The 27,584-nt window shown below is 42.5% G+C and overlaps 1 protein-coding gene across 2 annotated transcripts in view; it reads left to right on the forward strand.

The window, feature by feature from the left end:
- The first annotated feature begins 7,071 nt into the window (after nt 1-7,071).
- The window catches only part of LOC109870364 (histone acetyltransferase KAT7-like), a 29,791-nt gene continuing 9,278 nt past the window's right edge, over nt 7,072-27,584 (forward strand). Inside the window, exons 1-10 of one of the 2 annotated variants that reach the window (XM_020460851.2) lie at nt 7,072-7,248; nt 10,507-10,657; nt 16,156-16,392; nt 16,538-16,620; nt 16,749-16,829; nt 16,922-17,020; nt 17,204-17,314; nt 17,451-17,654; nt 26,608-26,697; nt 26,931-27,071. In XM_020460851.2, coding sequence (XP_020316440.1) covers nt 7,231-7,248; nt 10,507-10,657; nt 16,156-16,392; nt 16,538-16,620; nt 16,749-16,829; nt 16,922-17,020; nt 17,204-17,314; nt 17,451-17,654; nt 26,608-26,697; nt 26,931-27,071 — 1,215 coding nt within the window. In that variant the 5' untranslated portion in view covers nt 7,072-7,230. The remainder of the gene's footprint in view (nt 7,249-10,506; nt 10,658-16,155; nt 16,393-16,537; nt 16,621-16,748; nt 16,830-16,921; nt 17,021-17,203; nt 17,315-17,450; nt 17,655-26,607; nt 26,698-26,930; nt 27,072-27,584) is intronic. The other variant, XM_020460852.2, reaches the window with a different exon arrangement.

Genomic DNA, 27,584 nt, shown 5'->3' on the forward strand with positions numbered 1-27,584 from the left:
AAGTCGAGGATTGGTAGGATGGTCAGTTTTACAAGGGTATGTTTGGCAGCATGAGTGAAGGATGCTTTGTTGCGAAATAGGAAGCCAATTCTAGATTTAACTTTGGATTGGAGATGTTTGATATGGGTCTGGAAGGAGAGTTTACAATCTAACCAGACACCTAAGTATTTGTAGTTGTCCACGTATTCTAAGTCAGAGCCGTCCAGAGTAGTGATGTTGGACAGGCGGGTAGGTGCAGGTAGCGATCGGTTGAAGAGCATGCATTTAGTTTTACTTGTATTTAAGAGCAATTGGAGGCCACGGAAGGAGAGTTGTATGGCATTGAAGCTTGCCTGGAGGGTTGTTAACACAGTGTCCAAAGAAGGGCCGGAAGTATACAGAATGGTGTCGTCTGCGTAGAGGTGGATCAGGGACTCACCAGCAGCAAGAGCGACCTCATTGATGTATACAGAGAAGAGAGTCGGTCCAAGAATTGAACCCTGTGGCACCCCCATAGAGACTGCCAGAGGTCCGGACAGCAGACCCTCCGATTTGACACACTGAACTCTATCAGAGAAGTAGTTGGTGAACCAGGCGAGGCAATCATTTGAGAAACCAAGGCTGTCGAGTCTGCCGATGAGGATATGGTGATTGACAGAGTCGAAAGCCTTGGCCAGATCAATGAATACGGCTGCACAGTAATGTTTCTTATCGATGGCGGTTAAGATATCGTTTAGGACCTTGAGCGTGGCTGAGGTGCACCCATGACCAGCTCTGAAACCAGATTGCATAGCAGAGAAGGTATGGTGAGATTCGAAATGGTCGGTAATCTGTTTGTTGACTTGGCTTTCGAAGACCTTAGAAAGGCACGGTAGGATAGATATAGGTCTGTAGCAGTTTGGGTCAAGAGTGTCCCCCCCTTTGAAGAGGGGGATGACCGCAGCTGCTTTCCAATCTTTGGGAATCTCAGACGACACGAAAGAGAGGTTGAACAGGCTAGTAATAGGGGTGGCAACAATTTCGGCAGATAATTTTAGAAAGAAAGGGTCCAGATTGTCTAGCCCGGCTGATTTGTAGGGGTCCAGATTTTGCAGCTCTTTCAGAACATCAGCTGAATGGATTTGGGAGAAGGAGAAATGGGGAAGGCTTGGGCGAGTTGCTGTTGGGGGTGCAGTGCTGTTGTCCGGGGTAGGAGTAGCCAGGTGGAAAGCATGGCCAGCCGTAGAAAAATGCTTATTGAAATTCTCAATTATGGTGGATTTATCAGTGGTGACAGTGTTTCCTATCTTCAGTGCAGTGGGCAGCTGGGAGGAGATGTTCTTATTCTCCATGGACTTTACAGTGTCCCAGAACTTTTTTGAGTTAGTGTTGCAGGAAGCAAATTTCTGCTTGAAAAAGCTAGCCTTGGCTTTTCTAACTGCCTGTGTATAATGATTTCTAGCTTCCCTGAACAGCTGCATATCACGGGGGCTGTTCGATGCTAATGCAGAACGCCATAGGATGTTTTTGTGTTGGTTAAGGGCAGTCAGGTCTGGGGAGAACCAAGGGCTATATCTGTTCCTGGTTCTAAATTTCTTGAATGGGGCATGTTTATTTAGGATGGTTAGGAAGGCATTTAAAAAAAATATCCAGGCATCCTCTACTGACGGGATGAGATCAATATCCTTCCAGGATACCCCGGCCAGGTCGATTAGAAAGGCCTGCTCGCAGAAGTGTTTCAGGGAGCGTTTTACAGTGATGAGTGGAGGTCGTTTGACCGCTGACCCATTACGGATGCAGGCAATGAGGCAGTGATCGCTGAGATCTTGGTTGAAGACAGCAGAGGTGTATTTAGAGGGGAAGTTGGTTAGGATGATATCTATGAGGGTGCCCGTGTTTAAGGTTTTGGGGAGGTACCTGGTAGGTTCATTGATAATTTGTGTGAGATTGAGGGCATCAAGTTTAGATTGTAGGATGGCTGGGGTGTTAAGCATGTTCCAGTTTAGGTCGCCTAGCAGCACGAACTCTGAAGATAGATGGGGGGCAATCAGTTCACATATGGTGTCCAGAGCACAGCTGGGGGCAGAGGGTGGTCTATAGCAGGCGGCAACGGTGAGAGACTTGTTTTTAGAGAGGTGGATTTTTAAAAGTAGAAGTTCAAATTGTTTGGGTACAGACCTGGATAGTAGGACAGAACTCTGCAGGCTATCTTTGCAGTAGATTGCAACACCGCCCCCTTTGGCAGTTCTATCTTGTCTGAAAATGTTGTAGTTTGGAATTAAAATGTCTGAGTTTTTGGTGGTCTTCCTAAGCCAGGATTCAGACACAGCTAGAACATCCGGGTTGGCAGAGTGTGCTAAAGCAGTGAATAGAACAAACTTAGGGAGGAGGCTTCTAATGTTAACATGCATGAAACCAAGGCTATTACGGTTACAGAAGTCGTCAAAAGAGAGCGCCTGGGGAATAGGAGTGGAGCCAGGCCCTGCAGGGCCTGGATTCACCTCTACATCGCCAGAGGAACATAGGAGGAGTAGAATAAGGGTACGGCTAAAAGCTATGAGAATTGGTCGTCTAGAACGTCTGGAACATAGAGTAAAAGGAGGTTTCTGGGGGCGATAAAATAGCATCAAGGTATAATGTACAGACAAATGTATGGTAGGATGTGAATACAGTGGAGGTAAACCTAGGTATTGAGTGATGAAGAGAGAGATATTGTCTCTAGAATCATCGTTGAAACCAGGAGATGTCATTGCATGTGTGGGTGGTGGAACTAATAGGTTGGATAAGGTATAGTGAGCAGGACTAGAGGCTCTACATTGAAATAAGCCAATAAACACTAACCAGAACAGAAATGGACAAGACATTTTGACATTAAGGAGAGGCATGCTTAGTCGAGTGATCAAAAGGGTCCGGTGAGTGGAGAGGTTGGTTGGTGATTTAGACAGCTAGCCAGGGCATCGGTAGCAAGCTAGCATAGGATGGAGGTCTGTTGTTAGCTACCTCTTGCGTTCCGTCAGTAGATTAGTGGGGTTCTGTGTGGTAGAGGGGATTAATCCAAATCACACAACAACAACAAAAATAAAAACAATAGATATAGTTATAGAGGCCCAAGAAGAAAACATAATAATAATAATAAAAAATAAAAAATAATAAAATTTTAAAAAATAAAATAAAATATAAAATAAAATATTTATTAAAAATATAAAAATAGATTTATTGAAAAAAAAAAAAAAAAAAATAGATTTATTGAAAAAAAAAAAAAAAAAAACCTCAGTGAGGTTTTGTTGGATAAATAGTCTGGTTGCAGAAGTCTTCCAGAACCACACATATGCACTGGTAATTTCACTTGGCAATATAGGACAACTTTCTGCTCTAGCATACTCTTACCCCCAGTGGTGTAAACTACTTTGAAGTACTAGTAGTAGTTTTTAGGGGGTATCTGAACATTCCACTACATTTCTAGGTTTTCCCTGACACCCAAAAGTATTTGTTATATTTTGAATGCACATGCAGGAGAGAAATATGGTCCAATTCACACACCTATAAATATAATGCGTTGTCATCCCTACTGCCTTTGATCTGGCGGTCTCACTAAATACAAATACTGTGTTTGTAAATTATGTCTAAGTGTTGGAGTGTGCCCCCTGGCTGTCCGTTGAAAACAGAAAATCACGCCATCTGATTTGCTTAATATAAGGAAATTGATGTATAGCATTTACTTGTACTTTTTACATTTACTCAAGTATGACAATTTAGTACTTTATCCACCACTACCTTTAAAACCAGATACTTTTAGACTTTTACTCAAGTAGTATTTTACTAGCCTTGGTACCAGTCTCTTTAGCTAAAATTTCACTCCCTGTACTCCATATAATTTGGCAAGGTCAAGGAGTGGAATGATAGCTAAAGGGACTGGTATCTTCTAAAGTATCTTTCCTTTTATTCAAGTATGACAACTGAGTACTTTTCCCACCCTTGTTTACCCCTTCAAATTCTTTAAAGGCTATGTCTGTCTGCCCAATAGGCCTAGGCTAGGGCCCTATGCTATGTATGTCATTTAATAAAGGCTATGTCTGTCTGCCCAATAGGCCTAGGCTAGGGCCCTATGCTATGTATGTCATTTAATAAAGGATATGTCTGTCTGCCCAATAGGCCTAGGCTAGGGCCCTATGCTATGTATGTCATTTAATAAAGGCTATGTCTGTCTGCCCAATAGGCCTAGGCTAGGGCCCTATGCTATGTATGTCATTTAATAAAGGCTATGTCTGTCTGCCCAATAGGCCTAGGCTAGGGCCCTATGCTATGTATGTAATTTAATAAAGGCTATGTCTGTCTGCCCAATAGGCCTATGCTAGGGCCCTATGCTATGTATGTAATTTAATAAAGGCTATGTCTGTCTGCCCAATAGGCCTAGGCTAGGGCCCTATGCTATGTATGTCATTTAATAAAGGCTATGTCTGTCTGCCCAATAGGCCTAGGCTAGGGCCCTATGCTATGTATGTCATTTAATAAAGGATATGTCTGTCTGCCCAATAGGCCTATGCTAGGGCCCTATGCTATGTATGTAATTTAATAAAGGCTATGTCTGTCTGCCCAATAGGCCTAGGCTAGGGCCCTATGCTATGTATGTAATTTAATAAAGGCTATGTCTGTCTGCCCAATAGGCCTAGGCTAGGGCCCTATGCTATGTATGTAATTTAATAAAGGCTATGTCTGTCTGCCCAATAGGCCTAGGCTAGGGCCCTATGCTATGTATGTCATGTAATAAAGGCTATGTCTGTCTGCCCAATAGGCCTAGGCTAGGGCCCTATGCTATGTATGTCATGTAATAAAGGCTATGTCTGTCGCCCAATAGGCCTATGCTAGGGCCCTATGCTATGTATGTCATTTAATAAAGGATGTTTACCTTCTCCAAATGTTAGTTTCTTCACATTCTTTGGAGGTTAGCCTAATGCGTTGTCATTGTTCATGCTATCAGCAGCATCCAGGCCTACTTTTCTTTGTTTTAGGTACAGCGTTACACATTGTCCTGTGTGTTTTTATTGTAAAGAAAGGATGTGTGTGCACTGTTCAGCAATAGAAAAATAGAAAATTAAGAATGCATGAGAGATAAATTAGATGGAGGGAATTCAAGTGATTTCTTTTACATGCTATTGTTCATCATCTGTACTCTAGGAAATGTGGCACAGCACTAGGATTTTTCTCTCTCTTGCTTTACCAAGGTTACTGCTGAATATACAGTTGAAGTCAGAAGTTTACATCCACCTTGCCAAATACATTTAAACTCAATTTTTCACAATTCCTGACATTTAATCCGAGTACAAATTCCCTGTCTTAGGTCAGTTAGGATCACCACTTTATTTTAAGAATGTGAAATGTCAGAATAATAGTAGAGAGAATTATTTATTTCAGCTTTTATTTCTTTCATCACATTCCATGTGGGTCAGAAGTTAACATACACTCAATTAGTATTTGGTAGCATTGCCTTTAAATTGTTTAACTTGGGTCAAACATTTCAGGTAGCCTTCCACACGCTTCCCACAATAAGTTGGGTGAATTTTGGCCCATTCCTCCTGACAGAGCTGGTGTAACTGAGTCAGGTATGTAGGCCTTCTTGCTTGCACACACTTTTTCAGTTCTGCCCACAACTTTTCTATAGGATTGAGGTCAGGGCTTTGTGATGGCCACTCCAATACCTTCACTCTTGCCATTTTGCCACAACTTTGGAAGTATGCTTGGGGTCATTGTCCATTTGGACATAATTTTCCTCCCTCATGATGTCATCTATTTTGTGAAGTACACAAGTCCTTCCTGCAGCAAAGCACCACCACAACATGATGCTGCCACCCCCGTGCTTCACGGTTGGGATAGTGTTTTTCGGCTTGCAAGCCTCACCCTTTTTCCTCCAAACATAAAGATGGTCAATATGACCAGAGGACATTTCTCCAAAAAGTAAGATCTTTGTCCCCATGTGCAGTTGCAAACCGTAGTCTGGCTTTTTTTATGCGGTTTTGGAGCTGAGGCTTCTTCCTTGCTGAGCGGCTATTAAGGTTATGTCGATATAGGGACTCTTTTTACTGTGGATATAGATAATTTTGTACCTGTTTCCTCCAGCATCTTCACAGGGTCCTTTGCTGTTGTTCTGGGATTGATTTGCACTTTTTGCACCAAAGTACGTTCATCTCTAGGAGACAGAACGAGTCTCCTTCCTGAGCGGTATGACGGCTGCGTGGTTCCATGGTGTTTATACTTGCATACTATTGTTTGTACAGATGAACGTGGTACCTTCAGGCGTTTGGAAATTGCTCCCAAGGATGAACCAGACTTGTGGAGGTCTTGGCTGATTTCTTTAGATTTTTACCATGATGTCAACCAAAGAGGCACTAAATTTGATGGTAGGCCTTGCAATACATCCACAGGTACACCTCCAATTGACTCAAATTAAGTGAAATAATCTGTCTTGCACAAAGTAGATGTCCTAACCGACTTGCCGAAACTAGTTTGTTGACAAGAAATTTGTGGAGTGGTTGAAAAATGAGTTTTAATGACTCCAACCTAAGTGTATGTAAACTTCCGACTTCAACTGTAAATGATTGAGCCTAGTGCCATGGTACTTACTGTTTGATTGAATGACACAATCAGTGTCTTAAGATGATAAAGGAAGTTTCTGTTTTGCAGTGATACTAACTACTTTGTTTCCACAAACAATGGTCCAGAGACAAATATGAAATAGATGCAAAGCTAGGCTTTGATGGTGTAGCAGCTAATGTATGTATTTGCCCTTTGATGAGCAGTGACCTTGAGAAGAACAAATAGGCTTGTTACCATATAGACTGTATTGTTACAACCAACCAGTGGGATAACATTTGCTTTGGTTTTGGTATCAGACAACACATAGTTCTCCCATAGCACAGATAGCTTTACAACTCGTATCAATGTATGTAAGCTAGTAGAACTGTAAAATAGTCATACAAATTGGAAAGAAAGACACAGAATTGTACTGTACCTTTTTCAAAGGTTTTGGGTTTAGACCAATGATTTTTGGTTTTATGTAGATCATTGGCTAGGACCATGTACTGTGTCATGCCACCCATGCCACCCAGTGGAGACAGTCCCACATTACACAAAAACACAAGAGGTGTTCCAACCAGAAGATGTGGCGCGAGACATAGCTAGCTAATATTGTGTGTACATACAAACTTTTAAAGTAAAAATCGAATCTAAACTAGGTCCAACCGCAGCAGCTATTATACGTAGTTTCTCAAGGCAAAAATGCCCCGTAGAAGACAGGTAAGACAAATATATGTCGGAAGATGGCTAGCTGGATAAGCTAACCAAGTCAAATACCGGTAACTTAGCTAGCTAGAACAGTTAGCTATGCTAGCATAACGTTGCTGAAAGGCGCGTTTCTATTGTGTCGATTTGAAAGTATTTTACGTTGTTAGCTAACGTTATCTTGTATATAAGCAAAATGCATAACCATTAGTTAGCTAGCCAAGATGGCCTCTTTTTACGCTTATAAGCTAGATAGCTGATGCTAATATTGTGTTGTACTAACGTTACCAGCTAGCTAGGCTGTGTTTGCGGTCATATTTTATCGTGGCGCGGGTAGCTACTAACTACTTAACTGTATATCTCAATTATTAGAATTTGATACATTAACGTTAAATAATCTAACGTTGGCAAATGGTTTATTAGCTACTGATGAAGTAGCAATAATTCTACTTCTAGCTCATTTAGATAATGCCAGAAGATACTGACCCTACCGTTACGCTTGTTAACACTGAGCTGCACTGAGGTCGGAACACAATCTTGCTTACATTAAAAGCCCATGTGTACTTGATCCGAAAATGTGGGGGAGGTTCTGTATGGAGGGTGTGGCTCAATTGCGCAGCCTCCGTAGGCATGCAGAGGCCAAATTGAGCTCCATACGGCATTGCTGTGCGCCTCCCAAATGTTGTAACAATGTTGAGGGCTCCATATATAGCTCCTCATTGACATGATTTGTTTACAGTAGGTGGGTCCTGTATAAACACAAACTCACTTCCTTGACTTCCTTCACAACACAAGAAGTATGAATGCCCTGTCTTCTGCAGAGGCCGTATCACTTTAAATGCTGCACGGTCAATGCAGACCTCTGCTTGACCAGGCAGCGCCTTTTAGACACCATGGAGTCAGAGCGAGATATGGGTCGGAAAATGTACGTCAATGCAAGGTTGGGATATCCCACATTTAACTTTTCCACACTATTTCACCGAGAAGATTGAAATACTTATAGTTTCCACAGAAAACGTTTGTCCTCATGCTAGCTACCAGTAGTAGGATGTTAGTCGGCCTTGATTATGACTCTCAGTTCTATTACATTACACATAAAAGTAATTGGCGGAAGGTGTCTTCTGTAGGGGGGAGTTTTGTTAAGAGCCACAACACTCGGTCAGAACTTTGACACGCATGGCTGGTTTTGGAACAATAAGGACCTTATCTTTCATATTGCAGAGAAATAGTTGTCAAAAAACTAAATATTTAATTGATACACACCTTTTTATAGGGTTAGGATTTCCACACAGCCATATTTCCATGTTACAGTGGTTGTTTATGGAAAACAGAAGAAAGACACAGTGTGCTAATTTGTTGTTTGCATTTTTGGAACACCTGTGTGTAAACGGAAGACAGATGCCACAAATGTGTTGCCACTGAAAAATACTGTCGGCTGCAACTGTGTTAAAACTAGTTAAAACAGTGTACAGTAAGTGTTTATTTTGCATTTGTGAAATTATTTTGTTGTGATATGAACGTAAAGGGATTTATGTTTCTAGGACCGTACTGCAATTGAGAATCGATTCCCGTTTAGATGGAGTATTTGCCTGTTTTGACTTCCAGAGCCAATTCACCCTTTAAACAGAACATGTAAGGTCCTTGGACTAAGGAGTAATGTTAGGCTCCTTTAGTCCAATATTGGGCTAAGGTGAAGCAACAAACAATGGACGTAATACAATAATTATACAAAAAAACGCAGTAAACAAATCTGTTTTCACTAAATGTCAATAATGTGGTCGTCAAAATACATGATAAATCATTTGAAAACAACGTGGCAGTTGTTAACCATGTCTTAAAATCCCAATACTGTACGTTATGATATTAACATGATATGAGCCTAAATTTAAAGCAAGCGCCGTGCTAAGAACGTTCAAATCTGTTGGACAGCCTTTTTTGTGAAACCCTCGAAATCGGTGTGTTCATATTTGCTCTTTGCGATGGGTATTCCTCAAGCCATCAGAGTAAAATTGATGTGATATTGTATTGCCAAGGAGTATGGGAAAGTCCTAAGGGTGTTTCAGGGTCATCGGACATCTTTTGACTGAAAATATCATTGCAATGTAACCCAACTCAGGTCTAGGCCTACCAGAAGTAAGCAATTTTATAGACTGGTAGCCTTCTGTGTTACAGTTCTGACTTAGTGAGAAGTGGGCGTCTGTGTTAGGCTGTGAGTGTCTTGGTGGGGGTGCTGCTGTGTGAGTGTGTGGGCTTGCTGAGAAGTGTGTGTCTGTGTAAGGCTGTGTTGGTGGGGGGTGATGTGTGTGAGTGGGTGCGTGGGTGGGGATGGTGTGTGTGTGTCTAATTTGCATAAAGTAGTATTCTAGTTTCATAAAATGTTTCAAATGGTTACAAACTCAGTTTTGCATAAATAATGAAGATTTGTTAATAATATGACAAGCCTACCTTAAATGATTGGTCTTAAATGACTGTAATTATGTATTCCGTACTGCCTAATTTGCATAATAGAGCATTTTAATTGAATAATTTGTTAATAATATGACCACCCTATCTTGAGATATTGAACAAAATGTGTAGAAGTTAAGAATCCTATCCTCATGAAATAAAGTATTATGTGTTCCTAATAAGCTTCTATATAACATGGAATACAAAATATAACACCAGAACCCCAGTTTCATTTAGTTCCCTAACACCCAACCAGTAGCCACAGAAACCATTACAGAATGGCACGTTGTGTTTAACAACAAAGGATCTGATTGGCTGACACTGCCATTCCAAAATGGCTGTGGTGGCTACTGCTAGCTAGCATGAGGACAGCAAGGGTAGTTTTCCAGGAAAACTAGCAGTATTTCAATCTTGTCAGTGTGGATAAAGGTACAGTGGCATATTTTGGAGTACAGTGGCATATCCCATCACTGCATCGAGGTACGCTTTCCGGTTCCTGTGTTAATGTATCCACGGTTGCGTTCCGACCTCAGGGCAGCTCAGTGTAAACAAGCTTAACGGTAGGGTGAGTATCTTCTAGCAAGCTAACTTATAGCTAACGTTAGAGTCACCATGGAAAGTAAATGGCTAGCTATCTTCTGGGGCGGCAGGGTAGCCTAGTTGTTAGTGCGTTGGACTAGTAACCGGAAGGTTGCAAGTTCAAAACCCTGAGCTGACATGGTACAAATCTGTCGTTCTAAGAATTTGTTCTTAACTGACTTGCCTGGTTAAATAAAGGTTATAAATAAAAATTAATTACTAATCCTGCTTTATTTCATTTTCTCACAGAGAGTGCATGTGGGGAGCGGCTCTGATGGGACCGAAGATTCAGACTCTTCTGCTGAGCGGGAACAGACGAACAGCTCGGAGAGTGATGGAAACATACCCAAGAGAACACGCCTCACAAGAGCATCTCTGCGCCTCAGCCAAAGCTCACAAGGTAAAGCCATGGGATGGATGCTTTAGCTGTGAATCAAAACCTACATTACAATTGAAATAGTTAGGCTAGCTAACAGTGAGACAGTCACCTGTCGAGGAGACCTTGTGGGGGCTAAGAATTGCTAAAAGATTCCATTACTGTATCCTACATTGTAGGGTGTCCACCCACCAGGGTTTCTGTTAGGAAAGAGTCTGTCCGGACATGTGACCGGCAAAATAAAGAGTTACCGGACAATGAAGACATGTACCAGACCCATATGCATTGGGTGGGTAACCTGATTTAGGGGGTCCACCCACTGTGCTCAGAATGACAGAAATCATATTTAGAATATGGTAGGTCATCAACTGGGGGTAAAACAGCCCTGACTGGGGAAAAATAGTTTTGAACGTTCAACTCGGGAACTCTGGTTCTTCTAGAGCTCAGATTTTCCGACCTGAAGATGGTTGACGTCATGATTTGACCCCGAATTTTTCAGAGTACTGCAGCAGCAGCTCTTGCACTGTCTGACAGATTTTCCTCTCAAAGGTTCTGTATCTGTATGCTGTACGAGTCTAGTAAATAACATGGGCTACATATTGAATATACTGTATAAACTCGCCAATTTAATTCCACAAAAATATGCAACTTCACCTAGACCGATAAGCATGACCAGTCAAATTACATCGACTGGTCTTTCCATCAATGACTAGGCTAAAAAGTATTATTTCGCAATGGGACTTTTTCTTCTTCTTCTCCTGGTTATTACCGGCTAACAGAAACTCTGACACCCACTCCGCACAGAGTGGAAGAAATTGCGCTTTGGTGATGAAATTTGACTTCCTTATGTTATACAATACATTTTACCAAGAGAAATATGATTCTTCATGTTCTGAATTGTTCAGTGGGGTCTTTCTCTAACATATCATTAACATTATATACAAAACTACAGATTTTTCGTAACCTAACACATCCGATAATAAGCACCGAGCTCTGTTGACAGAGTGCCACCGCATTCTCCTATCGACTTTTGTGGATTTTACATGTTGTGGTGGTGTCAGCATAGTTGTATCCTCAGGTCGCAAAATTAATATGATATGAGCTAGATGAAATGTAAAAGGATTTGAAAATAAAAAGCTTGCGGTACGCTCAGTGCTCCGTTGACAATTTACAAAAATACGCTTGTTTTTGTGAATGGAATTTCGCATTAATATTAAAAGCGTAATGTAATTCCACAAATATATGAACATACTGCATGCCATGTCTCAAAATCAATATCTAACTTACCTCTATATTGTTTTATGTTCTTCGGATTTGAGAAGAAAGACGAGTTCAACAGTGAGCCTGTCAGTGAACTCTGAACCAATTATATTAATTTGGGGACAGGTCGAAAAGCATAAAATATTTATGGCAATTTAGCTAGCTGTCGATAGCTAATTTGTCCTGGGATATAAACGTTGAGTTGTTATTTTGCCTGAAATGCACAAGGTCCTCTACCCCGACAATTAGTCCACACATAAAACGGTCATCTGAATCGTTTCTAGTCATTTGACCCCAACCGACCTCACTACTAACTGGACCCTTATGATCACTCGACTGCCTCTCCTTAATGTCAATATGCCTTGTCCATTGCTGTTCTGGTTAGTGTTTATTGGCTTATTTCACTGTAGAGCCACTAGCCCTTTTATTTATTTAACTAGGCAAGTCAGTTAAGAACAAATTCTTATTTTCAATGACGGCCTAGGAACAGTGGGTTAACTGCCTGTTCAGGGGCAGAACGACAGATTTGTACCTTGTCAGCTCGGGGATTTGAACTTACAACCTTTCAGTTACTAGTCCAACACTCTAACCACTAGGCTACCCTGCCCTGCTCACTATACCTTATCCAACCTTTCAATTCCACCACCCACACATGCGATGACATCACCTGGTTTCAATTATGTTTCTAGAGACAAAATCTCTCTCATCATCACTCAATAACTAGGTTTACCTCCACTGTATTCACATCCTACCATACCTTTGTCTGTACATTATTCCGTGAAGCTATTTTATCGCCCCCAGAAACCTCCTTTTACTCTCTGTTCCAGACGTTCTAGACGACCAATTCTCATAGCTTTTAGCTTTTTTTTCCTCATAGCTGTTCCCCTGGTGATGTAGAGGTGAATCCAGGCCCTGCAGTGCCTAGCTCCACTCCTATTCCCCAGGCGCTCTCTTTTGATGACTTCTGTAACCGTAAAAGCCTTGGTTTCATGCATGTTAACATCAGAAGCCTCCTCCCTAAGTTTGTTTTATTCACTGCTTTTGCACACTCTGCCAACCCGGATGTTCTAGCCATGTCTGAATCCTGGCTTAGGAAGACCACCAAAGATTCTGACATTTTCATCCCTAACTACAACATTTTCAGACAAGATAGAACGGCCAAAGGGGGCGGTGTTGCAATCTACTGCAAAGATAGCCTGCAGAGTTTTGTCCTACTATCCAGGTCTGTACCCAAACAATTTGAACTTCCACTCTTAAAAATCAACCTCTCTAAAAATAAGTCTCTCACCGTTGCCGCCTGCTATAGACCACCCTCTGCCCCCAGCTGTGCTCTGGACACCATATGTGAACTGATTGCCCCCCATCTATCTTCAGAGCTCGTGCTGCTAGGCGACCTAAACTGGAACATGCTTAACACCCCAGCCATCCTACAATCTAAGCTTGATGCCCTCAATCTCACACAAATTATCAATGAACCTACCAGGTACCACCCCAAAGCCGTAAACACGGGCACCCTCATAGATATCATCCTAACCAACTTGCCCTCTAAATACACCTCTGCTGTTTTCAACCAAGATCTCAGCGATCACTGCCTCATTGCCTGCATCCATAATGGGTCAGCAGTCAAACGACCTCCACTCATCACTGTCAAACGCTCCCTGAAACACTTCAGCGAGCAGGCCTTTCTAATTGACATGGCCGGGGTTTCCTGGAAGGGCATTGATCTCATCCCGTCAGTAGAGGATGCCTGGTTATTGTTTTTAAATGCCTTCCTCACCATCGTAAATAAAAATGCCCCATTCAAGAAATTTAGAACCAGGAACAGATATAGCCCTTGGTTCTCTCCAGACCTGCCCTTAACCAACACAAAAACATCCTATGGCGTTCTGCATTAGCATTGAACAGCCCCCGTGATATGCAACCTTTCAGGGAAGCTAGAAACCAATATACACAGGCAGTTACAAAAGCCAAGGCTAGCTTTTTCAAGCAGAAATTTGCTTCCCCCAACACAAACTCAAAACATTTCTGGGACACTGTAAAGTCCATGGAGAATAAGAACACCTCCTCCCAGCTGCCCACTGCACTGAGGATAGGAAACACTGTCACCACCGATAAATCCACTATAATTGAGAATTTCAAGAAACATTTTTCTATGGCTGGCCATGCTTTCCACCTGGCTACCCCTACCCCGGTCAACAGCACTGCACCCCCCACAGAAACTCGCCCAAGCCTTCCCCATTTCTCCTTCTCCCAAATACAGTCAGCTGATGTTCTGAAAGAGCGGCAAAATCTGGACCCCTACAAATCAGCCGGTCTAGACAATCTGGACACTTTCTTTCTAAAATGATCTTCCGAAATGGTTGCCACCTCTATTACTAGCCTGTTCAACTGCTCTTTCGTGTTGTCTGAGGTTCCCATAGATTGGAAAGCAGCTGTGGTCATCCCCCTCTTCAAAGGGGGGGACACTCTTGACCCAAACTGCTACAGACCTATATCTATCCTACCCTGCCTTTCTAAGGTCTTCGAAAGCCAAGTCAACAAACAGATTACCGACCATTTCGAATCCCACCATACCTTCTCCGCTATGCAATCTGGTTTCCGAGCTGGTCATGGGTGCACCTCAGCCACGCCCAAGGTCCTAAACGATATCTTAACTGCCATCGATAAGAAACAATACTGTGCAGCCGTATTCATTGACCTGGCCAAGTCGACACCATTCTGTATACTTCTGGCCCTTCATTGGATACTGTGTTAACAACCCTCCAGGCGCGCTTCAATGCCATTACCACTCTCCTCCAATTGCTCTTAAATACAAGTAAAACTAAATGCATACTTTTCAACCGATCGCTGCCTGCACCTGCCCGCCTGTCCAACATCACTACTCTGGACGGCTGTGACTTAGAATATGTGGACAACTACAAATACCTAGGTGTCTGGTTAGACTGTAAACTCTCCTTCCAGACTTACATCAAACATCTCCAATCCAAAGTTAAATCTAGAATTGGCTTCCTCTTTCGCAACAAAGCATCCTTCACTCATGCTGCCAAACATACCCGTGTAAAACTGACCATCCTACCAATCCTCGACTTCGGAGATGTCATTTACAAAATAGCCTCCAATACCCTACTCAATAAATTGGATGCAGTCTATCACAGTGCCATCCGTTTTGTCACCCAAAGCCCCATATACTTCCCACCACTGCGACCTGTATGCTCTCGTTGGCTGGCCCTCGCTTCATACTCGTCGCCAAACCCACTGGCTCCAGGTCATCTACAAGACCCTGCTAGATAAAGTCCCCCCTTATCTCAGCTCGCTGGTCACCATAGCAGCACCCACCTGTAGCATGCGCTCCAGCAGGTATATCTCTCTAGTCACCCCCAAAACCAATTCTTCCTTTGACTGCCCCTCCTTCCACTTCTCTGCTGCCAATGACTGGAACCAACTACAAAAATCTCTGAAACTGGAAACACTTATGTCCCTTACCAGCTTTAAGCACCAGCTGTCAGAGCAGCTCACAGATTACTGCACCTGTACATAGCTCATTTGTAATTTAGCCCAAACATCTACCTCTTTCCCTACTGTATTTATTTATTTAGCTCCTTTGCACCCCATTATTTCTATCTCTACTTTGCACATTCTTCCACTGCAAATCTACCATTCCAGTGTTTTATTTGCTATATTGTATTTACTTTGCCACCATGGCCTTTTTTGCCTTTACCTCCCTTATCTCACCTCACTTGCTCACATTGTATATAGACTTATTTTCTACTGTATTATTGACTGTATGTTTGTTTTACTCCATGTGTAACTCTGTGTTGTTGTATGTGTCGAACTGCTTTGCTTTATCTTGGCCAGGTCGCAGTTGTAAATGAGAACTTGTTCTCAACTAGCCTACCTGGTTAAATAAAGGTCAAATAAAAATAAAATAATATTTATTATATGTTATTATATGTTATTATATTATATATATATTATATTATATGATATTTTCCAGATTTTTTACCGCTTTTTTTCTCTGGCCTCCATTGAATTATTCACCCACGTTTTGGCCATCCTACAAGGGTTAAAACTAAAGTAACCTTTGAACAGATTATGATAGACATGGAGCATTGGTTTTCTTAGAGGAGTATCTACACATTTAACATGTTATTTTACCCATTGGTAAAATAACCCATTTACCCATTATTTTATGTTTTTATTGGACACCCTATACATTGCCTTGTAGCTAAATGTGGGGCCGTTTCTCCCACCTACCCATGTAGACACACTTGATGTGAAGCAAGACGAGTCTCCACCGTTGACGCCTACAGGCAACGCCCCGTCGTCTGAGTCTGAGCTGGACATCTCCAGCCCCAATGCATCCCACGATGAGAGCCTGGCCAAAGACCCTGCCCTCAGAGACTCTGACAAGGACCTCTCCCACCGGCCCAAGCGCCGTCGCTGCCACGAGACCTACAATTTTAACATGAAGTGTCCCACGCCGGGATGCAACTCATTGGGTAAGATAAGTCACCATTTGGTTAGTGGCGCCACTGCTAGTTTACTGGATGCTCAACAAGACTTGTTATGATTCGTGTTATGATTCTAGTCAATTAAATGTATTCTCTGTAAACTCATTGCTTTTCTTCCTCTTGTTTCTCGCAGGACATCTAACAGGGAAACATGAACGGCATTTTGCGGTATCAGGATGCCCACTTTACCACAACCTCTCTGCTGATGAATGCAAGGTATATGTCAAAACAATATTTTCCATTGGTTATGTGTTTTTTGAGGTACATTAACTTCATTGTCTCCTACGATGAGAGCCACAGAGAATCAAATCCCCAATAAATGTATTCTTCCTTTTTATTGACAGGTGAAAGCAACCACTCGTGAGAAACACGAAGAAGAGGCAAAGGTGCAGGAGGAAAGCAACAGACACGCCACACGACACCAGGTAAAATTAATATTGAATACTTTTTAAGGTGATATATTTTATCATGTTGGAAGTTAAAAAAAATCGTACTGAACTTCTGTTGTGTCCCCCAGACGCCCACATCAAGACAGACTAGATACAAAGAGCAGGTGACTGAGATGAGGAAAGGGAGGAACTCTGGGTTGTCTAAGGAGCAGAAGGAGAAATACATGGTGAGACATATTCAAATGACTAAAGGGACAATTATGTTTGCTATGGAGATCTTACATTTTGGTGTCTTGGAATTTGAAACGTATTTCAAAAGTCGTTTTTGTGATGTTGTCATGTAGACTTGGTTTATTGACACAATCAACACTCCAGCACCCAACCGTTTTATTTCTCCATCTCGTCCACAGGAGCATCGACAGAGCCACGGCAACACCAGAGAACCTCTTCTGGAGAACATCACAAGTGAATATGACCTGGAGCTCTTCAGAAAAGCCCAGGCACGTGCATCTGAAGATCTGGTAAGAGAAAAACCTCGGTGCACCTACCTCCTTCATTCATAATTAACCAATAGTGATATAGATTGTATTGTAGATAAGGTCATCTTGGTTGTTTAGAAGAATTTCATATTTCACCTCTCTTGTTTCGCACTTATTGAAAACGCCACAGGAGAGGCTGCGGATCCAGGGCCAGATCACGGAGGGCAGCAACATGATCAAGACCATCCTGTTCGGCCGCTACGAGCTGGACACCTGGTACCACTCGCCCTACCCCGAGGAGTACGCCCGCCTGGGACGCCTCTACGTCTGCGAGTTCTGCCTCAAGTACATGAAGAGCCAGACCATTCTGAGACGACACATGGTAAGACAAGGAAGAGCCAGGCTTATCAACTCTTAGGCTTGTGTTACACAAAGCAACTTTCACACAATTTTAGTTGCAGTTGCAGGTTACGAGTGACATCTTCTCAAGCCCTGCTGGTGCACAAAACAACTCAAATGCAATTGAAATAGCATGCAACAGCCAATCAAATTTAAGCTGCTTTTGTCATATGTTTGGGAGTTCTAAACTTACCCAATGTCATCTGCTGCGTTACATTGTGAATTCACAAATTATTTGTTCATCCAACCGTTTGGTTTTTGTATAAGGATCGAGTTAGATAAGCTGGCTGTACAATTTAGCTAGCTAGCCAAAATAAAATTGCCAGCACCGTTTCAGCACCGCTACGAGCTAACCAAGCTAGCAACGAGCTATGCCAACTAATGCAGTTCATGTTGGACAATTTCAGTTGAATCTGGTCAGAGAGAGGTCTGGGTTAACATAAGAAATTATGTTTAACATGCCAAACCATGTACATAAATCTTTACTAGCCATGATGACAATATTTATTTATACAGCTCCCGTTGGGCTTAATGTCTCTTCTGTATTGGTTCCCGCAGCACTGGCAGCTGTGTTGACATAAAAACATAGGGTTCGAACCTTGGAATGGATCATGTGACAAAATGATTTGTTTTGATTGGCTGTTTCTTGCAACTAGTTGCACAAAGTTGAATTGTTTGCAACTGGATGCAACCAAGTCGCAGATGAATTGCTTATCAGTAGCAGTGTTGCACGAATCAATCGTAATGCAACATAGTTGCAAGCAACTAAAGCTGCATCCAAGTTGCTATGTGTAACTACACCCTTAAGGCATGAACAGATCACCAAGACTGTCGGCTGCGGTACACCTCTGCCCAAGCTCCGAATGTCAGTCAATGCTTTTTTTTGTGTACACATTAGTGATGCATGTGTTGATTCATAACTCACAGTCTCCGCGGTTATATCCGTGTGCCGGGCGGGTTTAGGGTCATGAAATATTGTGTGTATTAAAGGTGGGTGGGTAGGTTAAATAAAGAGAGAACAACGCATTAAAAATCCCAAATGTATAATTCTTGTGCAATTCATATCTAGGCTACATTTAGTTTTTTCTTTTGTAATTTTTATCTGGAGTTGGTCCATATGCCCTAAAGTTTAGGCTTAACTGTATGCGTGCCAGATAATCGCCATTTGCCAAATGCTTTTGGGAACTTGGGCAGAAAAGGTTAACATCGATCCAAGATTAAGCCGTTCTTGCAGTAAAATGTTACACCAAATGTAAATTTTGACTCGGGAACAGGAGTAGAGAAATATAATATATTTATTTCAGAATCTTGAGAGAATAAATGCGTTGTTAGAGAATGTATCTAAAGATTCTATCTTTATCAGCATCCTAAAAGCTGCTAGTATTTCAACCACAAGTTATACATCCAACCCAAACTAAAATCTATTCGGAAATATGTTGGAGTGTTTTCACTGCTTTTAATTCCCTTTAAACTGGTCAAACTAATGCAGACCTGCACGCATTTTGACGTCAAAGTATGCTGGTACCAAAAATATGCTTCTCGTCGGAACATTGTGTCTGAAGTTGGTGCTGAGCTAATCGGAGGACTTGGGCAAGGAGAAAAATGTCTAGCTCTTCAGTCAGGCACTCCCCGTATTCGTAGTACTATTTTCAGGGCCAATGGAATATATGTGGCGAGGCAGTATTTGCCGCAGCACTAGTTTAATAAAATATATTGATGGAAAGCGTTAAAGATAGGGGCAAAGTGTATTATTTTTTTTAACCAATTTGCCTCATGGTTTGTGAACTCGCTCACAATGTCTGTCCTTCATATCAGAGTCCTGCTGCAGGCTTTTTGAGTACGTTTAAATGCACACTAATAATGAAATACTCTGCTTATCTTAATCGGCATAAGGTCAAAATCGAAGTAAGCATACGCCAATTAAAACATCTGGTTTTCTGAGCAGTCTTTCGAATGATTAGGACATGTAAACACCTTAACTGATGTCCAGCTGTGTATTTGATCAGTGCATGTGCTACAGTAGCACCAGCTGAGCAAGCCTCCCTCTTTAGTGCGAGTAAAGTCATTTTGGAACAACTGAATGAATGCGTCTTAGAAGTCGTTTTCACATATAAAGTTGGTATGTCCAAACTGTTAAAATGTTTATTGTGATTGGCAATTTTCAGCATTTTCAGAGTGCCATCAGGTAGCCTGATTTCAGATGTTGCCATGTAAACAGGATTTTTAGGAAAATCGTTCTTGCAAGGTATGTAAGTGTTTTAATCAAGCTATTATATTAATCTGACTATCCACAATAATCAGATTATTGTGTGCATGTAACTGCACTCTGCGTGTCTTGACCAATCAGATTCACAGAAATCGCAGGTCGCGCGGATCGTGTACAAAGCGTGCTCTCCACTTTCCTCCGGTATTTATTTAGCAAGCTTGATAACACATCATTCCCGACAGACACAAGCAAAAACTATTTCATAAATGTAGCAGTTTATACACCTAAACATTTGCGATCTGACATGCTGTATTGCATGAAAACAAAGACTATTTTTCAGACTGATCAACTGTAGGCTACTAACAACAGCTGCTGTATAGTCTACCCCAGGGTTTCCCAAAATCGGGCCTAGGCACCATCCTCCACAAGGCCAGGAGCTTTTTTAAAACCATATGATTAGTAAAAACTCTGGTCCCATCATTTTCAACCTTTTTACAACAGATTAATCACATCATACCGTTTAAGTTTACCTGGGTAGGTTATCAGATCAGGAAATTCTACAGGCCCCAGAATATTTCTTTTGCCACATCACTCTGGGACATGTGGTGCCACCTCTGACTATTTTCCTCCCTCGAGCTAGATGGCAGCTCTCCACCATTGATATCACTGATGTGTGAGGAAAAAGGGTAGTGAACACGGAGAACGAACTGTTTGCGAAATCCATTTTCCAAAATGTAAGGCCCCCAAGTGGCGCAGCTCCCGAATGGCTACAGACCCTAGTTCGATCCCGGGCTGTATCACAACCCGGCGCACAATTGGCCCAGCGTCGTTCCGTGCTAGGGGAGGCTTCGGCCGGTGTAGGCCGTCATTGTAAAAAAAATTTGTTCTTAACTGACTTGCCTAGTTAAAGGTTAAAATAGCACAACCACTATTTCAGAGTTAGCTCCTAAACCAAGGTGTCATTACTTAGAAGGTAGTTAGCTACAGCGTTTAGTCAACGAAGCGAAAGCACTTTCTTGCCCGCACATGCTTTGATCTCCGCCACCATAGTAGGCACGAGCGCATTGAAAAGCAAGGAAACGTGCGGTGTTGTGGTAGTTCAGTGTGCACCTCTGCCTGGATGGAAAGGCCGAGAGAGTTGTTCAGCTAATACGACCTTCACAGAAAGTTATGTTAGACGGTGAAAGATTAGTAGGCCGATGTTAATGAACCAATTCTTGATCTGTCCTCTTGATATAGCTGTATGGTCAACAGTAGATTGCCAATGATGTGATAATAGCCAGTTCACCAATGACAAGGCATGTTGAATGAATGGTAGCCTAGTAGTCCGACCTAACTTGATGGAATAGGTCAGGAATGGAAATCTGGAACAAGCTCATATAGGCCTAGTTCAGTTGTTTCATAATATTCCAAATAGCCTACAGTAAGCTAGACTACTACATTGCATCCAGTAATTGAATTATTCCGAAGGTAGCAACACATCTGCCACGCTGATCCTTAACACTGGAGCTCCCCAGGGGTGTGTGCTCAGTCCCCTCCTGTACTCGCTGTTCACCCACGACTGGCAGGACTCCAACACCATCATTAAGTTTGCAGACGACACAACAGTGGTAGGCCTGATCACCGACAACGACGAGACAGCCTATAGGGAGGAAGTCAGAGACCTGGCCGGGTGCTGCCAAAATAACAACCTATCCCTCAACATAACCAAGACTAAGGAGATGATTGTGGACTACAGGAAAAGGAGCACCGAGCACGTCCCCATTCTCATCGACGGGGCTGTAGTGGAGCAGGTTGAAAGCTTCAAATTCCTTGGTGTCCACATCAACAACAAAGTAAAATGGTCCAAACACACCAAGACAGTCGGAAGAGGGCATGACAAAGCCTATTCCCCCTCAGGAAACTAAAAAGATTTGGCATGGGTCCTGAAATTCTGACCGGTTGCATCACTGCATGGTACGGCAATTGCTTGGCCTCCGACCGCAAGGCACTTCAGAGGGTAGTGCGTACGGCCCAGTACATCACTGGGGCAAAGCTGCCTGCCATCCAGGACCTCTACACCAGGTGGTGTCAGAGGAAGGCCCTAAAAATGTTCAAAGACCCCAGCCTCCCCAGTCATAGACTGTTCTCTCTACTATCGCATGGCAAGCGGTACCGGAGTGCCAAGTCTAGGACAAAAAGGCTTCTCAACAGCCCAAAACCTACATGTACATACTACCTCAATAATCCTGACTAACCGTTGTCTGTATATAGCCTTGCAAATGTCTTTTTACTGTTGTTTTATTTCTTTACTTACACACACACACACACACACACACACACACACACACACACACACACACACACACACACACACACACACACACACACACACACACACACACACACACACACACACACACACACACACACACACACACACACACACACACACACACACACACACATTTTTCGCACTATTGGTTAGAGCCTGTAAATCAAATCAAATCACATTTATTTATATAGCCCTTCGTACATCAGCTGATATCTCAAAGTGCTGTACAGAAACCCAGCCTAAAACCCCAAACAGCAAGCAATGCAGGTGTAGAAGCACGGTGGCTAGGAAAAACTCCCTAGAAAGGCCAATACCTAGGAAGAAACCTAGAGAGGAACCAGGCTATGTGGGGTGGCCAGTCCTCTTCTGGCTGTGCCGGGTGGAGATTATAACAGAACATGGCCAAGATGTTCAAATGTTCATAAATGACCAGCATGGTCGAATAATAATAAGGCAGAACAGTTGAAACTGGAGCAGCAGCACAGTCAGGTGGAAGTTGAAACTGGAGCAGCAGCATGGCCAGGTGGACTGGGGACAGCAAGGAGTCATCATGTCAGGTAGTCCTGGGGCATGGTCCTAGGGCTCAGGTCAGTTGAAACTGGAACAGCAGCATGGCCAGGTGGACTGGGGACAGCAAGGAGTCATCATGTCAGGTAGTCCTGGGGCATGGTCCTAGGGCTCAGGTCCTCCGAGAGAGAGAAAGAAAGAGAGAAGGAGAGAATTAGAGAACGCACACTTAGATTCACACAGGACACCGAATAGGACAGGAGAAGTACTCCAGATATAACAAACTGACCCCAGCCCCCCGACACAAACTACTGCAGCATAAATACTGGAGGCTGAGACAGGAGGGGTCAGGAGACACTGTGGCCCCATCCGAGGACACCCCCGGACAGGGCCAAACAGGAAGGATATAACCCCACCCACTTTGCCAAAGCACAGCCCCCACACCACTAGAGGGATATCTTCAACCACCAACTTACCATCCTGAGACAAGGCTGAGTATAGCCCACAAAGATCTCCGCCACGGCACAACCCAAGGGGGGGGCGCCAACCCAGACAGGATGACCACAACAGTGAATCAACCCACTCAGGTGACGCACCCCCTCCAGGGACGGCATGAGAGAGCCCCAGCAAGCCAGTGACTCAGCCCCTGTAATAGGGTTAGAGGCAGAGAATCCCAGTGGAAAGAGGGGAACAGGCCAGGCAGAGACAGCAAGGGCGGTTCGTTGCTCCAGAGCCTTTCCGTTCACCTTCCCACTCCTGGGCCAGACTACACTCAATCATATGACCCACTGAAGAGATGAGTCTTCAGTAAAGACTTAAGTAAGTAAGCATTTCACTGTAAGGTCTACACCTGTTGTATTCGGCGCACGTGACAAATAAACTTTGATTTGATTTGAAAATAAATAATTAAGTCAGTTTACATTTTCACTAGACTACAGGTGTGTCATTGAGACCACCTCAATATCATTTAGGATCAAACACAAAACGTCTGTGCTTTCTAAATATGATAGAATTTAAGGCTCTTGGTTTCAGGAAATGGCAGTTACAGGCTTTTCAAAAATGCAAAATGCTCCAATTTCTTGAGGGGGAAGTTGAGTGACCCCTCCTACCCTACCCAACCTTATGCCTACATCAGCACCACCTTGTCATAAAATCCCAGGGAGAGCTCTGATTTTACATCTAAACATATATCTAGTTTGCTACTGAAGGGCAGCTAATTACCAAGTACCCATAACAGTCTATAGTCTACCATTCACAGTGAGGCAGTCTTCTGCCAACATCATTATTAGGCTAAAAAGGGTGCATTGCCTATGATTTGACCAGTGGGGGTGTCGCAAGTGCACCGTTGTGGGGTCCGGTGGTGCCGCCGCCGCACTGAAGTGGTACTCATAAAAAATAATCAAGGTTGGCATGTCTGCTGATGTCATTTGAACATTTTGCACAGTTGATCTTTCCCCCCTTTTTTGGTTATTGTATTCTCTCCCTGGTCTCTAAACCTCTTTGCTGTGTGAGAGAAGCAGACTTTACCGATGTCAACTAGATTTAATAATTCATTTTGTTGATGTAGGGTAACAAGTGATGACAAGTGACGCTGCAAGTATCTAATTATAGACACGTTTATCAAGTAGCCTACCAAAATGTTGAAAATTATAAGCAGAAACATAGGCCTATCCAAATTAATAATCATAATAATCCCGCACCCCCTGTCAATAAATTGTTCTGGCATCTCTGACTATACAGCACATTATATTTGTGGGTTAGGGTCAGGTGCTGCGGGCCTGAGCTTTTCACTTTATCACATATAGTTGGGCGGTTGCGAATGGGATATTGGCAATTGCGGGAGATCAAAAAGCTGACCCACTAATACATATAGAAACTATTCACACCCCTTGACTTTTCCCAAAATGTAGTGTTATAGCCTGAATTTAAAATGGATTATATAAAGTTTTTTTTGGTCACTTTCCTACACACAATAACCCATAATGTCTAAGTAGAATTATGTTTTTAGTTTATTTTTACAAATTAGTAAAACATGAAAAGCTGAAATGTCTTCTCAATAAGTATTCAACCCATTTGTTATAGCAAGCCTAAATAAGTTCAAGAGTAAAAATGGTTTAAGTCACATAATAAGTGGCAGAGACTCACTCTGTGTGCAATAAATCTGTAAGGTCCCTCAGTCGAGCGTTGAATTTCAAACACAGATTCACAAAGACCAGGGAGGTTTTTTCCAATACCTCGCAAAGAAGGGCACCTATAAATAAAAAAAATCTGACATTGAATATCCCTTTGAGCATGGTGAAGTTATTAATTACACTTTAGATGGTATATCAATACACCCAGTCACAACAAAGATACAGGTGTCCTTCCTAACTCAGTTACCGGAGAGGAAGGAAACCACTCAGGGATTTTACCAATGGTAACAGAGTTTAATGGCTGTGATAGGAGAAAACTGAAGATGGCTCAACAACATTGTAGTTATTCCACAATATTAACCTAATTGACAGTGAAAAGAAGGAAGCCAGTACAGAATACAAATATGCCAAAACTTTCTGTTCTGTTTGCTACAAGGCACTAAAGTAATACTTCAAAAAATGTGGCAAGCAATTAACTTTTTGTTCTGAAAACAAAGTGTTATGTTTGAGGCAAAGTGGCAGAGTTACAATTTTGACTTATATCTGCTTCAAAATCTATGGCAAGTCCAGTAAATGGATGTCTAGGAATTATCAACAAACAATGTGACAGAGCTTAAAGAATTTTGAAAAGAATAATCGGCAAATGTTTCACAATCCAAGTGCGGAAAGCTCTTCGAGACTTACCCAGAAAGACTCACAGCTGTAATCGCTGCCAAGGTGATTCTATTGACTATTCATCTAATCAAGATATATTAATGTTTTATTTATTATACATTTTTTTACAAATATAAGAATTTGACTTCCACTTTGATATTGCAGAGTATTTTGGGGAGATTGTTGACAAAAAATGACAAATCAATTTGAATCCCACTTTGTAACACAAGAAAATCTGGAAAAAGTGAATTGGTGTGAATACTTTCTGAAGGCACTGTAGTGCTGTACATCGGGGTTCAGCCTGGTTAAAATACTCCAGGCCAGAAGGTGGCAGTAGCGTTGCTTTCGCGTTGTTTACATGTCAAATATGATAATTTCCCCCCATCGTTTTACTACGTACACTGAACAAAAATATAACTATTTTACTGAGTTACAGTTCATATAAGGATATCAGTCAATTTAAATAAATAAATTAGGCCCTAATCTATGGATTTCACATTACTGGGCAGGGGGGCAGCTATCGGTGGGCCTGGGAGGGCATAGGCCCACCCACTAGGGAGCCAGGCCCAGCCAATCGGAATGAGTTTTTCCCAACAAAAGGGCTTTATTACGGACAGGAATACTCCTCAGTTTCATCAGCTGTCCGGGTGGCTGGTCTCAGATGATCCCGCAGGTGAAGAATCCAGATGTGGAGGTCCTGGGCTGGCGTGGTTAGACGTGGTCTGCAGGGGCGAGGCCGGTTGGACGTACTCCCAAATTCTCTAAAACGACGTTGGAGGTGGCTTATGGTAGAGAAATGAACATTTAATTATCTGGCAACAGCTCGACCCCTCAACTTGAGACATCTTTGGCATTGTGTTATGTGACAACTGCCTTTTATTGGCCTATTATTGTCCCCAGCACAAGGTGCACCTGTGTAATGATCATGCTGTTTAATCAGAGATGTATGTAAACACATTTGACCAACACTTTATTTACATGTTGCATTTATATATTTGTTCAGTATACATCACTCCTGTCATTGATTTACATCATTATAAGGCTGTAAATATCAGACTAGGGCAGGGGATAATTGGATTTGAATTAGCAAATCAATGGTGTTGTCTCCCTGTGTGTTTGTTAGGCCAAGTGTGTGTGGAAGCATCCACCCGGAGATGAGGTCTACAGGAAGGGAGCCATCTCTGTCTTTGAAGTGGACGGCAAGAAGAACAAGGTGAGGGGCCTATACATTTTCTCTAACTCTAACCCCATACTTTACTTTGTCTGTTTTTTCCTCAAAATAGGTGTACTGGTCTAAAGAGAAAATAAATAATCATGGTTTAAAAAAACACACTTCTTCAGCCTATGGTCCCTAACCCCAGGGGTGCCTGGCTGTCCTATACAACAAGCTGTATTATCACTGGCAAGGCCTTTAGGGAATTTAAAAGGTGTGGTTTCCTTTTCCAGATCTACTGCCAGAACCTGTGTCTACTCGCCAAGCTCTTCCTGGATCACAAGACGCTGTACTACGACGTGGAACCCTTTCTGTTCTACGTTATGACCGAGGCAGACAACACAGGCTGCCATCTTGTGGGATACTTCTCTAAGGTAAATACCATTTAAAATAAGAACAAGGCACCCATCCACTGTACTCCTTCCACAATGATAGTGGTTGCCTGTATATATTCAGAGCCATATCCCTGTAATGCTTAGAGAAGATCACATGTCAAGTGTTATTGAAGTGTTGTGGTTGCAGGTTCACCTGCCTCATCTAAAGCCTCTTCTGTTGGGGTGTTGCTATAGGTCAACAAGTGCTCACAGTCAGTATCTAAATAATGTGTGTGAAATGCTTATTAGTGTATGTGATGTAAACAGAGAGGTCTACTTTCTTGGGGACCTGAATATTGACTGGTTTTCATCAAGCTGTCCGCTCAAGAGGAAGCTTCTCACTGTAACCAGTGCCTGTAATCTGGTTCAGGTTATTAATCAACCTACCAGGGTGTTTACAAACACTACAGGAACAAGATCATCCACATGTATCGATCACATTTTTACTAATGCTGTAGAACCCACTGTATCTCGAGCCATATCCCTGTCATGCTTAGAGAAAATCTTGTATCA

Source organism: Oncorhynchus kisutch, linkage group LG25 (assembly GCF_002021735.2).
Source record: "Oncorhynchus kisutch isolate 150728-3 linkage group LG25, Okis_V2, whole genome shotgun sequence".
NCBI lineage: Eukaryota > Metazoa > Chordata > Actinopteri > Salmoniformes > Salmonidae > Oncorhynchus > Oncorhynchus kisutch.